The 16,165-nt window shown below is 43.4% G+C and overlaps 1 protein-coding gene across 1 annotated transcript in view; it reads left to right on the top strand.

Moving 5' to 3' along the window:
• ITIH6 (inter-alpha-trypsin inhibitor heavy chain family member 6) overlaps positions 1 to 15,403 on the top strand; it is a 31,946-nt gene extending 16,543 nt beyond the window's left edge. The window contains exons 7-13 of the mRNA XM_053667685.1: positions 2,900 to 3,071; positions 7,045 to 9,102; positions 10,935 to 11,027; positions 12,560 to 12,595; positions 12,778 to 12,891; positions 13,899 to 14,276; positions 15,192 to 15,403. Of these exons, the coding sequence (XP_053523660.1) occupies positions 2,900 to 3,071; positions 7,045 to 9,102; positions 10,935 to 11,027; positions 12,560 to 12,595; positions 12,778 to 12,891; positions 13,899 to 14,276; positions 15,192 to 15,403 (3,063 nt within the window). The remainder of the gene's footprint in view (positions 1 to 2,899; positions 3,072 to 7,044; positions 9,103 to 10,934; positions 11,028 to 12,559; positions 12,596 to 12,777; positions 12,892 to 13,898; positions 14,277 to 15,191) is intronic.
• The last annotated feature ends 762 nt before the right edge of the window (positions 15,404 to 16,165 follow it).

The following is a 16,165-nucleotide window of genomic DNA, read 5'->3' as shown; positions in this document are numbered from 1 at the left end:
TTTTCTTATTTGATAGTCTAAGGAAAAAGAAGTCCATGCTACTGACTAGTTAGGTATTACATGTTTTAAAAATTCTTGAGGCACACCAGTTGATAATCACTGAGCTAGGGTACTCTGGTATCATAACACCTGAGTCAAAAAATAAATAAAACCTTAGTCATTTTAGACTCTGAACATTTTCAGGGCCACAGGTTTTTGGTTTTTACTTCAAAGCCAGAAAAATACAGTGTATTAGCATTATACGCTTAGAAATCATGGACTCCCATGTCCATCTACATTTAATATTGTAGCCCATTTATCAGTGCTCCCTTGAAACTGAGGCCTAGGCCTAAAATATTTTGACTTTAGAGCCTCAGTCAAATACTTAATGTTATGGAAGCAGTATTTATAACCATAGTACTCTGGGACTCTACAAGTATAATATTCAACAGTTCTAGGACAGTATAGCCTGTATAACTTGAAGTTTGAACCACAAAGCCCATGGTGCCTAAAGCTAACTGACTTCTGTTTTACCAAAAAGTACCCAAACTTGGGGAAGTTAAATATTTAAAACTGTCTCCCTTTAGCTTTCCTGTTGAGGAAAGGATATACCCAACTCCAAATCTTTCTAGCGTTCCCATTTCTTCTAAGGTGATATAAAGGAAGAAAGCTGAGGAGAACTTGTAGAGGACATATAATAATAAAAAAGGTCAATTATCCAGGAAAACATAGTAATTCTTTATGTGTCTGTACATAACAATAGAGTGTAAAAATATATGAGACAACCCTGGCCAGTGTAGCTCAGTTGGTTGGAGTGTCATCCTGTAACCAAATGTTGCGGATTTGATTCCAAGTTAGGGCACATACCTAGGTTGCAGGTTTGGTCCCCAATCTAGACCCATAAGATCTGCGGTCTGGGCACATGCAATCCCCAGTCCAGGTGCATGTGGAAGCAAACAATTGATGCTTCTCTCTCACATCAATGTTTATTTCTCCCCTTTCCTCTCCCTAAAAAAGCAATGAAAAAAGTCCTTGGGTGAGGATTAAAAAAGAATACACGAGGCAAGAATAAATCGGTAAATCCACTCTAATAGTTAGAGACTTTAACTTTCTTCTATCATACTGGACAGTTCCAACAGGCAGAAAGTCAGTAAAGATATAGTTGAACTGAATAGCACCATCAATCAATTGGATTTAATTGAATCTACAAAATACTCCATTCAACAACAGCACACTATACATTCCTCTCAAGCTGACATGGAACATTTGCTGAAATAGACTATATTGTGGATTATAAAACACATTTTAAAAAACTTAAAAGAATAAATCATATAAAGTATGTTCACAAACCAAATAAAATTAACCTAGAAATAAATAACAGAAAGATAGCAGAAAATCTCAAAACAATAGGAGATTAAACAACATTATCCTAAAAACATATTCTGTCCCTGGTTAACAGGAGGGTCTCAGGAAAGGCCATCTTCTATGACTTAACCTTCTCAATAGAAACAATAATATGATGCTCAGCTCCGTACCCCAGAATTTGTGACCTTTCCTAAATTCATTCTATGGCAGGAAAAACTCTGATCTACTTAGAAACACTCAAGTCATCTTCTGTCAGTTTAAGATGTAGAAAAAGGCAGGCTACAAGTATCCTTCCTAGGGTTTCTGGAATCCATACCAATATAAAGGGTTAAACATATAACATTGTGCTTAAAGTCACTGGATTTAACACCTTCAAATATGAATTTGAGTCCCTGGTCCATCAATGATTAGCATGTGACCTTGAGCAAGTCACCACACCACTCTGAGCCTCAGTATCATCACCTGGAAAATGGGAATAATATTAGTATTTTCTTCATTGTGTTGCTGTGGGAATTAAATGAGCTGATATACCTAAAGTGTTTTTCACAGTGCCTAGAACATAGAAGTATCCTATAAATGGTATCTAATACTAGAACCTCTATAGCCTATTTTACGAACCTCCTATATGCCTAGCCTTATGCTAAGTACTGTCATATAGAAGGGAGCCAGGAGGAAGAAGCATTCTAAGCCCTATTTTCAGAGGGCTCAGTATCTGGATGAAGAATGAAAATATTCTACATAAAACAGACAGTGAACAGTCTGGGGAAAGAATGTCTGGGTGTGAAGAACATGGGGGTCAGAATAGGTAATCAAGGAACAGCTGCCCAGAGAAGAAGCAACTGAAAGAACAGTGAAAACATGAATAAGTAAAGGAGAAGCAGGAAGATCTGCTATCTAAAGGACACAACAAGAGCACAGTTGTACAGACAAAATAGAATCTAGGTTATATGGGGCTGGAGAAAAGACCAGCATGGAAGAAACAGAGGATGAGGGAAAAGAACAGATTAGATGGAAGAAAACCAATCATGCTAAGTCATTGAAAGACAGCCATAAAGACCTGCAGTCATAAAACTCGAAAACTTAAGTGTCCTAGAATCATTAAATCCTGAGTCATGGGGTCCAGGAACCATAGGACACATGAATCCTAGCTCCCCCAAAGCATAGAGCTTGAATCTTCCAAACAACCACTGTCCAATAGAACTTTCTTGATGATTGAAATGTTTTAAATTACTGAGATTTCCAATACCATAGCCATTGGCCACTTAAAATGTGGCTACTGCAAGTGAAGAAACAGAATTTTGAAATTTTTATTTGATTTTAACCAACTTACATTTGCATTTAAATAGCTCCACGTGGCGAGAAGCTACCATCGGCCAGTGCCATTCTGGGCTTTGGGCCAAAGAACCTATAGAGCATTTTGACCTGAGAATCCTAGACTTACAGAGTGCTGTAATTAGAGACTCTCATACTATAGTACCTTACAGAAAGAACCTTTCAGTCTTGAGCAAGACTTCAAGTCTTGGTCTACCTCCTTCACTTTATCCATATTCCACAGACTAAAAAGGCCATGAATGTGATACTTGGTGACCTGCAGGCCAACGACTACTTCAACATCATCTCCTTTTCTGACTCGGTTAGTGTCTGGAAAGCCGAAGGCTCCATCCAGGCCACCACACAGAATGTACACAGTGCCAAGAACTACCTGGGCCACATGGAAGCTGATGGTTGTAAGTGTTAGACCTTCCCACCAAAATGGGTAGGCTGTGGTGATCCAGCTCATCTCTCACAATGCTGGAATAACAGTTTTATATTGTATACAAATATGTTCCTTTGTGTTCCTTTTCCTAGTGGAAAAAGCACAGCTGATTCTATATGTATTTAGGGCACATTTCTCTTTAGACCAGGGTTTCCTCCTAAAGAGGAGGCACATAGAAGAATTTGCTAAGAATTTTTTTCTTTTTCTTAAGTATATTTTATTGATTATGCTATTATAATTGTCCAATTTTTCCCCTTCTTTATCCCTCTCCACCATCCCCCTCTTGCTTCATGTCCATGGCTCTTACATATAAGTCCTTTGGCTTCTCCTTTTCCTATAATAGTCTTAATCCCCCTGTCTATTTTGTACCTACAAATTACGTTTCTTATTCCCTGTAACTTTTCCCCCATTCTCCCCTCCCTCCTCCCCACTGATAACCCTCCATGTGATTCTGTTCCTGTTGTAATTGATTGCTTAGTGTGTGTTCGTTTTTTAGGTTCAGTTGATAGTTGTGAGTTTGTCATCATTTTACTGTTCATATTTCTGATCTTCTTTTTCTTAGATAAGTCCCTTTAACATTTCATATAACAAGAACTTGGTGATGATGAACTTTAACTTGACCTTGTCTGGGAAGCACTTTATCTGTCCTTCCATTCTAAGTGATAGCTTTGCTGGATAGAGTAATCTTGGATGTAAGTCCTTGCCTTTCATGACTTGGAATACTTCTCTCCAGCCCCTTCTTGCCTGCAAAGTTTCTTTTTTAAGAAATCAGCTGATAGTCTTATGGGCACTCCTTTGTAGGAAACTGTCTCTTTTTCTCTTGCTGACTTTAAGATTCACTCCTCTTTAATCTTGGCTAAGGTAATTATGATGTGCCTTGGTGTGTGCTTCCTTGGGTCTCACTTCTTTGGGACTCTATGAGCTTCCTGGACTTCCTGGAAGTCTATTTGCTTTACCAGATTGGGAAACTTTTCCTTCATATTTTTTCAAATAAGTGCTCAATTGCTTGCCTTTCTTCTTCTCCTTCTGATAACCCTATAAACAGCTGTTTGAACATTTAAAGTTGTCCTGGAGTTTCCTAAGCCTTTCCTCATTTTTTTTTTGAATTCTTGTTCCTTCATTCTGTTCTGGTTGAATGTTTATTTCTTCCTTCTGTTCCAAATTGTTGACTTGAGTCCAGGTTTCCTTCCCTTCACTGTTGGTTCCCTGTATATTTTTATTTATTTCACTCTGTATAGCCTTCACTTCTTTCTCTATTTTGTGTCCATACTCAATCCTTTCTGTGAGCAACCAATCAGGCGCTATCAGTGTTTTGAACTCTGCATCTGATAGGTTGGCTATCTCCTCATCACTTAGTTCTTTTCCTGGAGTTTCAATATGTTCTTTCATTTGGGCCATATTTCTTTCTCATGTGGTACCTGTTACATTGGCAGGGTCATAGCCTTAGGTGTTTATCAGGGTGGGGCAACTCAAGTGACTGTGTTGTGGTGCTGTATGTGGGGGAGGGGTCCAAAAGGGAATAATGCTACTTGCTCATCTCTCAGCTGGCATTCAGTTAGTTCCCTCAGTACTCACAAGCAAATTGGGCCCTTCTAGTGCTGATTCCTGGGTGGCCGAGCCTGAGTATATTCTAGGACCCCATGGGTCTCTCCAACGAACTCTCCTGTGAGGCTGGAAGTTTCTCCTGCCACCAAACCCCCTACAGATTTTTACCACTAGAGGCTTTGAGGCTTTAGTTTCCCACCCTGGAACCCTGGATTACACAGTTTGACTTGCTCCGCAGTTGTTCCTCCAGGCTCATTCACATGTGAATATGGGACCGCCCCAGTCTACCAGCCACCACCTTGCCTGTCCAGTCTGCTGCCTTGCTGTGTATCCTCTGTACCCCAACTATCCATTCCCACCCCTCCTACCAGTCTGGATGAATATTTCTTCTTTAACTCCTTGGTTGTTAGACTTCCGTGCAATTACATTTTCCGGCAGTTCTTGTTTTTTGTTTTTACCTTAATTTCTTTTAAAATATTTTATTTATTTATTTTTAGAGAGGGGGGAAGGGAAGGAAAAAAAGGAGAGAAATATCAGTGTGTGGTTGCCTCTTGTATGCCCCCCACTAGGGACCTGGCTTGCAACCCAGGCATGTGCCCTGCCTGAGAATTGAACCAGCAACCCTTTAGTTCACAGCCCACACTCAATCCACTGAGCTACACCAGCCAGGGCCAAAACTTAATTTTTTGTATTAATTGCTTTTCAGTTACAGTTGTCCTAATTTTTTCTCCATTACTCTCCCCTGCCCCACCTTCCCCATTCAATCCTCCCCCACCCCATTGTCTTTGTCCATGTGTCCTTTATACATATTCCTTTACTCTTCCCATTCTTTAACCCATTGTCCCCCACCCTCCTCCCCTCTGGCCACTGTCACTTTCTTCTTTATTTACATGTCTCTGGTTCTATTTTTCTCACATTTTTTTGTTGATTTGGTTCCACCCATAGGTAATATCATATGATATTTGTCTTTCACTGCTTGACTTATTTCACTTAGCATAATGCTCTCCAGTTCCATCCATGCTATAGCAAACGGTAGAAGTCCCTTCTTTCTCTCTGCTGCATAGTATTCCATTGTGTAAATGTAAAACAGTTTTTTGATCCATTCATTTACTGATGGGCATTTAGGCTATTTCTGGCACTTGGCTATTATAAATAACACTGCTATGAACATTAGTGACATATGTTCTTTTCCATTGGAGTCTCAGGATTCTTAGAGTATAATGCCAGCAGTGAAATTGCCAGGTCAAAAGGCAGTTCTATTTTTAGTTTTCTGAAGAAATTCCACAGTATTTTCCACAGTGGTTGCAACAGTCTGCATTCCCACCAATAGTGCACTAGGGTTCTCCTTTCTCCACATCCTCATCAGCACTTGTTGTATGTTGATTTGTTAATGATGGCCATTTGGACTGGTGTATAGTGGTATCTCACTGTGGTTTTAATTTGCATCTGTCTGATGGCCAGTGGTACTGAGCATTCTTTCATATGTCTATGGGCCCACTGTATGTCCTCCTTGGAGAAGTGTCTATTCAGGGCCTCTGTACATTTTTAATTGGATTATTTGTCTTCCTGGCATAGAGTTGCATAAGTTCTTTATATATTTTGGAGATTGAACCCTTGTCTGAGGTATCATTGGCAAATCTATTTTCCCATGCAGATATTTCCCTTTTGATTTTGCTAATGTTTTCTTTAGCTGTACAGAAGCTTTTAATTTGATGTAGTCCCATTTGTTTATTCTTTCCTTTATATCCCTTTCTCTAGGGGACATGTCAGTGAAAATATTGCTGTGTGGAATATCTGAAAATTTCCTGCCTATGTTCTTCTCTAGAACTCTCATGGTTTTTGTTTTTAAATTGGTTGTTTCCCTTCTTTTAGTTGTATGAGGATACAAAGCATATCTGCCTGTGCCTCCATCTTGACTGGAAGTCAGAGTTTTTCTTTTAAAAATCAATAATCTAGATACGTATTTCCAAGCATTTGAGTAAGTTGCTGCCCTGATTCTGGCTTTTGATCAGTCATCTCTCAGACAATTATTATTGTCTTCCCACTATCATCACCTCTTGTCAACTCAGCCCTTTCTTTCTTTGAAGCATGGAGGTGTGGGGTGCTATCCTTGAGGACCTTCCAATCTGACTAGAGAACTAGACAGTCCCCCTAAAGCAAGAGGCAAAGCACAGCCTGAGATAGGGAGTGATAAAAGCCATGAACATGTGGGCTTTATTTTCAGATCTCAGGGAGCTTGTGCAGGGATGGGAACTTGGGAAGGATGAACAGCAAAAAGAGTTTGAGCAAAGATCAGGTGATATGCCTGAGCTTGGGAGGTTGGTGAGATGCCTAGTGTGTCTGCAGTGGGGGTAAAAGTAACTGGGAAACAATGGTCTCACAGTCTGCTCCCCAATTAGGGACTGACATCAACAGAGCTCTGCTGGCAGCTGCTTCAGTGCTGAATCATAGCAACCAGGACCCTGGGAGGGGCTCCAGTGTGGGGAGAATCCCCCTCATCATCTTCTTGACAGATGGGGAGCCCACAGCCGGCGTGACGACTCCAAGTGTGATCCTCTCCAATGTCCGTCAGGCACTGGACAACAAAGTATCCCTTTTCAGCTTGGCCTTTGGGGATGATGCTGACTTCCCACTGCTACGTCGCCTGTCCCTGGAGAACCGAGGAGTAGCCCGGCGCATATATGAGGATACTGATGCAGACCTACAGCTGGAAGGCCTCTATGAGGAGATCTCTATGCCTCTGCTGGCAGACGTGCGTTTGGACTACCTGGGCGGCTTGGTTGGGGCCTCTCCTTGGGCCCTTTTCCCCAACTACTTTGGTGGCTCAGAGCTGGTGGTGGCAGGCCTGGTACAGCCAGGTCAGCAAGAACTGGGCATCCACCTGGCAGCCCATGGCCCCAAAGGTCAGCTTCTTGTGGCCCGTCATAGTGAAGTAGCCAAGAATAGCAACCCAAAGGCCTTTGGTTGCCCAGGTGACCCAGCCCCCAATATAGCCCACTTCATCCGCCGCCTCTGGGCCTACATCACCATTGGAGAACTCCTAGAGGCTCGCTTCCGAGCCCATGACACCACCACACGCCACTTGTTGGCCGCCAAAGTCCTCAACCTGTCCCTTGAATACAACTTTGTCACACCTCTGACTTCACTGGTCATGGTGCAGCCCAAGGATGTCAGTGAGGAGGCCAGGAGACAGACTTCCACCACAGCTGGACTAGACACCATCACACCTTCATCCACCAGCAGGCATGGTTTAGGGATAAGCACAGCCCAGCCAACCTTGGTGCCCAAGGTCTCTCCCAAATCAAGGCTTGTGAACCCAAAGTTTTACTTATCCTCAACTACTCCTGCCTCTACAAAGAAGATGGCCACTTACAAGGAGTTGGAACCACTGGGTCATATCCCTAGTACCCTATCCACGCCAGCACACCCAAGGCCCAAAATTCCAGCACAACACGATTCTGGCACCTTGACTCAGCCAACTTTCAGGACAAAACCTGCTGCCTTTGTTCCCTCAAATTCTGGTGACTCATTGCTTCTGAAGCCTAGTACTCCATCACACCAGAATCCTGGGTCCCTATTACCCATTTATGAGACACAAGTTCCACCTCTGAGTCCTGGCACTCCATCCTGGCCCAAAGTTGGCACTATAAAACATGTCACTCCACTGAATTCCAGACCTGGTGCTCCATCACAAACTAAAATGGATGCTACATCACACCCACAGCCTGGGGTACTCACATCACAGTCACCCAAAAATCTGCCATGGCCCAGGCCTAGAGTCTCCACACTTCAGATCCCCAAATACCTACCACACTCCAGAGTAAGGGTTCCTGCTCCCAAGACACCAAACAACCTGTCACACCCTAGACCTGGAATCCTCTTACCCAAGACCCCTAAATTCCTATTACCTCTTAAACCTATTGTCTCACCTCATCCAACTTCCCCAAGCTTATCACTTTCTAAAGCTAAGACACCAGTCCCCAATAAATCCAAAACCCCATTACCCTCCAGACCCACTAGACCCAGACCGCCACCTCCTCAGAGCGTCAGCACAGTCCCAAGCACAATATCAAATCCCACAATTTCCAGCAGTAATATGACATCTGTCCTCAGAGAACCCCTTCCTACTCCTTTTCATCCCACCCTACCCTCTCTGCTGCCCCCTGGAAGGCTCTGGCATAAGTATGACCTACTCCCAGGGCCCCAAAGCACAAGAGAAATTCTGAGACCATCTGTGTCAGGAGTGCCAACAATGGGTCTACCCAACAGCTCTAGGCCTATGCCAGAAGTCATCCCCCCAAACCTGCCAGTCTTGCTGCCTTCTAGCACCCTCCCTGAGGCAGGCGGCCTGCTTATTCTTCCTGAGGAGCTGCTGTCTGAGTCAATGATGAAGTCCAAGTTTGTGGAATCCTTAAACCCACCGGCTTTTTATACTTTCCCCACTCCTGATGAAAATGGTGAGTGCTATGGGTAAGAGGGCAAGACATGAGGGGGATGTATAAATAGACAGTGCCAGGAACTTGGAGTGTGCAAGACCTATGCAGATGCCAATGATAGTACAGCTGCTTGCTTGCTTGCTTTGAAACTTTGAACTAGCTATTTAACTTCTCTGAGCCTCAATACATAGGCAAAGAATTAGAGGCCCTGGGAGAGAAGGGATATTAAGACTGGGGAGGCTGAATAGAAACAACCTGGCCAATCTGTGGCTTTGACATTTGCCTTTTTGGGGAAGAAAACTGGTCATGCTTCCCAAGCATGGGAGGAATAAGAAGTTATAAATGGGAGCATCACTAGTCAAGGCAAGTTTGGTTGGTTCTTTTGTACTTTGTGAAAACCACTGTTTAATGACAGGCATACAAAAACTAGAGATGATGATGACAGTTATCTTTAAATTTTCCAAAGACTATGAAATAACACAACATTTTTTAGCTCTTTCTATGTGCATCTACTGCTCAACTTTAGTCCCCCATTAAATCCTCACAGGAAACTATTAGTACCTGCATTTTACACATGTGAAAACTAAAGCACAGAGAGGTAAAGTAACTTGCTCCATGTCACAGAGCTAGTAAGAGATTTGAATTTACATAGTCTGGTCCCAGACTGAGTGTGCTTCACCACTCCACTATTATGCTTTCCTAAGAGGAGTGACATTTCCTGGGTGACCTTATAGGGCAGGATTAGAACCAGTTGGGGATAACAGTAAGTCACAAGGACACAAATTTGGGCATGATATTTTTGACATGTTCCTCTCCCTCACCACAATCTCCTTCCAATAGCCCATCCATCTTTAATTCCTGACAATGTTACCTCTAATATATGTGCCAATGCACCCACTTTTCACCACCGCAAGTGTCACTATTGTAGAACAGAATACAATTGTGTCTCATCTAGAAAACTGTTATAGCCTCCTCACTGGTCCCCCTGCTCTATCTCTTGAGAGAAATTCTTGGCCATTCTCCCACAGCAGCAAAGAGATCTTTTAAAAACATAGATTACTTTGCCTCCCTTCTCTACTTAACCCCATAAGATTTTCCCTTCACACCTAGAATAAAGTCCGAAGTCCTATTTATGGCCTACAAGGTCCTTCATCACCTTTCTTCTGCCACATAACTCCCTGACCTGTTCTTCTCCCATTTACTGTCTGAACTCTAGCCCCACTGGCCTCTTCTCTGTTCCTCCAGTGGGCCCTACTCCCACTCCCACCTCCACTCATGGACCTTTTTCAAGCTGTTCCCTCTGCTTGGTAATCTCTCTTACATACTTTCCCCTTCTCCCTTCCTACTACCCTCATCTTCTCTATTGCCACTCACACTCCAGCTCATTACTTAGATCTCAGCTCAGATGTCCTTTCCACCTATCTCACTGTCTTAGACTATGCCAAGTATCTGTTAATCCCCTCATTTCCTCTATTATTTTTTCTAGCATTTATCACCATTGGTAATTATTTAATTTATATCTTCCTCCCTGACTAAAATATGATATTCATCAGATCGAAGACCATTGACTACCTCTTTCACCACCATATCCCTGATGCCCAAACAGTGCCTTAAGGAATCAATTGATCAATCTGTCAATGTGTCAATGATATAAGGAAGAATTTTGAACATAAATGAGCTTGAAAGACTAATGCTCTTGAGAGCATAAGGTCCCAGTCTTGTCAATATGCCGGTCAAATTGGGAAGCCAATGAGAACACTCCTGGTCAAAAAGAAAGTATTCCTTTTGGTAGGTCCAGGGCATATTTTCCCTGAGAGTGTTAAATATTTCTCTCATTTCTTTTCACTTGCCAGGAAATCCACATTGGGAAGGCAATTCTGAAGAGATCCTGGGAGGAGCTGGAAGGAGCATGGAATTTCAAGGAAGTTCTGCAGGGCTAGCTAAAGGTAAACAAGGAGCTCCACTGACAAAGATCCCTAAGCTTTCATTTCCATTCTGTTAGAATTCTCATAGGCATTGTGTGAGTCCAAAGGAAATGCAATATATTAGTTTCCCACTGCTGCATAACAAATTACCACAAACGCAGGAACTTCAAGCAATACCTATTAATTATCTCACAGTTCTGTAGATCAGAAGTCTGGGCACAGGTTATTAGTTGTATCCTTTGCTCAGGGTCTCAAAAGACTGAAATAAAGGTGTCTATCAGACTAATACACACTTGAATACACATAGAATACACATATCTTCTATGTGTATTCAAGTTGTTGGCAAAATTCAGTTCTTTGTGTTTGTAGGACTGAAATTTCTGGCTGCTTTCTGTCAGCTGGAAGTCATTCTCAATTTCTACAGGCCACCTGGAAGATTTTCAGGTCCTAGAGGTCTTCTGCATTCCTTGCCACATAGCCACCTCCATCTTTAGAAACAGCTATGGAGCCCTGGCTGGTACAGCTCAATGGATTGAGTGCTGTCCTGCAAACTGAAAAGTCACTGGTTCAATTACCCATCAGAGCACAAGCCTGGGTTATAGCACAGGTCCATAGTTGGGGGCATGTGAGAAGCAACCAATCCATTTATCTCTTTAACATCAATGTTTCATTCCCTCTCTTTTTCCCTTCCTTCTCTCTAAAAATAAATAAGTAAAATCTTACAAAAGTAAATAAAATAAAAATTACAACATAAATAAAATTAAAAAATAAAAACAGCCATGGAAAATCTTTCTCATGTCAAATCCTTCTCACATTTCAAATCTCTCTGACTTCTCCAACCTGGATTTAAAGGGCTCATGTGATTAGGTTAGGCCCACCTGAATAATCTCCCTATTTTAAGGTCGCCACATAATATAACTTATTTGTGGGAGTGATATCTCATCATATCACAGTCCTGGAGATTTTACAAGATGTGTACACTGAGGAATCTTAGGTGCCATCTTAGAATTCTACCTACCACAGGCAGAGAGTAAGAGAAAATAGCATGCGAGTTGACCTGGCCAGATAACTAGAAATTGGTCCTAGGTTGATAAGGAGAAGAAAACAGGTCATGGCTTGGTAGCTTAGCTGGTTAGAGCATCATCCCAATAAGCCAAGGTTGTGGGGTTCCATCCCTGGTCAGGGCACATACAAGAATCAAACAATGAATGCATAAACAAGTGGAACAAAAAATCAGTATTTCTCTCTGTAAAAAAATTAATCAATCAATAAAAAAATTTTTAAAGAAAACATTCCAGGTGGCAGGAAAACAGAAGCAAAGGGTCACCAGCAAGAGAAGGCAAGGCACTCATAAGAATAGTTGGGCTGGAGCATAGAGAGAAAACTGGAGAGCTAAGCAGGGGCTAGATTTCAAAAGACTTCAGTGCTGAGCTCAGGAATTTGGCCTGTATCTGGTATCTGGAAGAAGTTGACTAAGAGGCCAGGGTGTCCCAGAGTTTCTAGGAATGTGATAGAGCAGTCCCTTACTAAAACAATCCCCCTCTCCTTTGCAGGCATATTACCAAACATCTTTACCTTTTCATCCTCAGGTAAGCCAACCACCATCACTATACTGTTTGAGTATAGGATAGCTTGTGCACCAAAACTGGGGCTGGGCTCTCTCTTGGAAAATAGACGTGGCCTCCTACATTCCCCTCCTCTCCCCTGCCCTTTCCTCCCCTTCCATTACTTCTAGGGCCATAACTTCAGAGTTTCATCTCCTGCCTTGCAGTGGATGGTGACCCCCACTTTGTGATCCACATCCCACACTCAGAGGAGAGAATCTGCTTCACAGTGGATGGGCGTCCAGGAGACCTGCTACAGCTCATAGATGACCCCAAAGCAGGTTAGCACCCCTAGCAGATGATCCAAAGTCAGGTTAGAGCCCCTTATAGATGACCCAAAGGCAGGTGAGAGCCCCAAGGACTCCACCCCATGTAACACCACAGCCAGATATACTCATGTCAACACCCCCAGACATCTTTGGACTAAAAGAAATACACAGCAATGTACCTCACTAATCACAAGTAAATAATCAAGACACATGAAAATACACATGAATACACTCAAACACCTATACACTCACAGATACATATACACATACCAGGGAACATAGTGAACTCACACAAATACATACCAAGACACACATATTTTGACACTCTCCACACTCATACACAGTAACATACAAATATATACCCGGATTCACATTGACATATAAAACATGCCCAAATACATACAATGATACATACATCAATACACACTGATATCCCAGATTCACCCCAATACTCAAGAATTCAACACACACAGGCACACATACTCTGCTACTGTACACATATGAAATACATCAGTACACACAAGTACTCACCATGACACGCCCAGATGCAGGCACATTGACACTATCAGATACACATCAATATCTGCCAGCACACAACCAGGCGCACACAACATAAACTATTTATCAAGACATATAACACCAACATATCCAGAGACATAAAACACAACCAAAAATGCACACTCTAATATAGCACCTTCTCCAAATATGTACATACACTGATAGGCCCAGAAATACCCATGTAAACAACCAATTATGTAAATGTACACACTCGGAAGCAAACACATGCATGTAAACAGCCCTACTGGAGTGAGCATGTGCATACCTACATTTATGTCCATACATTGTACAGGAAGGAGCAGCTGGATGGGCTATGGTAGATTCATTTTCCCCAGGAGCTAGCTCTCTAACCACAAATCTGCACCCTGGCCCCCAGTACCTCATCCTGTCTGTGCTGTGGGTGACCAAATAAATTACATTGTGAAAGCCCATGCTCCATACACGGACTCTTCCCCCTCCAGGGTTGCATGTGCATGGACAGCTGCTTGGGGCACCACCAAGGCCAGGCCACAAGAACCGGATCCGCACCTACTTCCAGATCATCACAGTCACCACAGACAAACCCCGGGCCTACACTGTCAACATCACCCGTAGTTCCATATCTGTGCGAGGCGAGAAAACCTTGTTTCTGTCCTGGGACCAACCTGCCCTACTGAAAAGGAGCCACATGGAGCTCCATGTGGCTGCTGCAGCCCACCTCACCCTCCGCCTTGGGTCCCACCTCGAGTTCCTAGTCCTCCGGCACCGCTACAGGCACCCCAGTGCCATGCAACTACCCCACCTTGGGTTCTATGTGGTCAATGGCTCAGGCCTTAGCCCCTTGGCCCATGGCCTGCTGGGTAAGTGCTTCTGAGGGTGAGAGGGGCCAGGGAGTACACCAATCCCAAGAGAGACTCTTCCAGGTTGAAAGGCTAGTGAGCACCCAGCATCCTGCTCCCCACCCACAACCACAAAGAGGAATCAGAACCAAGGCCTGCCCTTGGGGAGTTGCTGGCCAGAGTAGAAGACAGGCTCATATGTGGACAGTGATCTCAGGAGCTATCAGTGCTAGATGTAAAGCATCCTAGGACTGTGGAGGAACCCAGGGTAGGGCACCTCACCCAGCCTTACAGCTCAAGAAAAATCTCATGGAGGCAAAAGACCCACAGTCTGGAAGACTGATAAAAAGTGATAGAGGGAAGGAATGGAGGTTAGAGGAGATGGAGCTGGAGTGGTCAGAGCAGAATGCCCAGACAAGGAATTTGGATTTATACTGAAGACAATGGGGAGTCATGAAGCTATAGGAGAAAGATGCAGTGAAAAAGGCATAAAGAAGATCCTTCTGGAGGCTTCTGTGAAGGGAGAATGCAAGAAGTCAGACTGTAGGTCAGCAGACATTGGCAGAACCTGAGCAAAGACCCACACTAAAGAGTTTGGGCAATGATGGTGGGTTGAGCAGATATTCTTACTTCCTCTGGTCTTCCCCAATCCTCTACTGTCCTTGCTTCCAATATGCCCTGTCATTGTCTCCAAACCTAACTGTCCCCTTTCTGCTGCCATCTCATCAATCTTCATACACTGCTTCCATAATATACTGTTGTCCCATTTGGCTCCTCCACATTTTCCACAATGCCCAGCCTCTTTCCTCCTCCTGGCCTTTGCTGCCCCTCATTCTTTCTACTTTTCCTCCTAGATTTCCTACTTTAGGTTCCTCTCAGAGTTCTCAGTGGGGACTCAGGTTGCCACCCTGACTGGTGCTGCATCTTCTCCCTCAGGGCAGTTCCAGCATGCAGACATCCAGCTGATAGCAGGGTCTGCAGGGCCATGCCTGCGGAGACGTCAAGGCCCAGATGTGCCTGTGGTTCTAGGCAAGAAGCTGCTAAAGGACTCACCAAGGCTGCGGCCCCGCTGGGCTTCCTGCTGGATGGTGAATCGCTCTCATGTACACCAGCTGCTGGGCCACCCCTACCTTGCCTATGTCCTCTGATGACCCCTGAACCCTAGAACCAGGAGACCTGAGTTTAGGAAACCCAAAGGCCAGGGCCTCTTCATTCCTGGAGTGAGCCAGGAACAATAACTGAGGAAAATAAAGACACATGCAGGGAAACACACACTCACTCATGCACTAAGTGACACATATACAAGGACATACAAATACAAACAGACATGCACACTTTTGTACATAGAGACTTAGGGACTCCTTCCTCCTCACAGTTCTTCCTGTGTCCAGTCTCTATTCTCTTCAATCCATACTCTACACCATCTTTAGAAATAACTTTCTTAAAACAAAAAACTGACCAAGTCTATGGCCCTACTCACAACCTTCTCTGACTCCCATGGCATATTTAAGGCTCTTATAATTCCCCTGACAAGCCATGCTCTCTCCCACCATTGGGCCTTTGCATGTGTTTTTCCTTCTGCATGAGACTCCATTCCTTAGCTTCATGTAGGTAGATTTTATACATCTTTCAAATCTTAGTTGTCATCTTCTCTAGAAGGATTTCCCTGACCCCTCTCCTTGATTGAGTTCAGTCCCCATCTGTGTTCCCATAGCTCAACCCATTCCATACAAGCTCACAGTGTTTATCATACTATGTAGTAATTACCTGTTTACTCATCTAGATCCCTGACTTAGACTGTGAACTGTTTAAGGGCAAGGACATTTTCTGAATCATCTCTGTATGTATCCTCAGTGCCTGGTATAATGGGTGCTTAGTAAATATTTGCTGAACAAATAAATGAACAAACA

Source organism: Artibeus jamaicensis, unplaced genomic scaffold (genome assembly GCF_021234435.1).
Source record: "Artibeus jamaicensis isolate MK-2021 breed Jamaican fruit bat unplaced genomic scaffold, CSHL_Jam_final contig_1410, whole genome shotgun sequence".
Classification (NCBI taxonomy): Eukaryota; Metazoa; Chordata; class Mammalia; order Chiroptera; family Phyllostomidae; genus Artibeus; species Artibeus jamaicensis.
The sequence above is the reverse complement of the archived record's forward strand: the minus strand, read 5'-3'. Positions and strand labels throughout refer to the sequence as shown.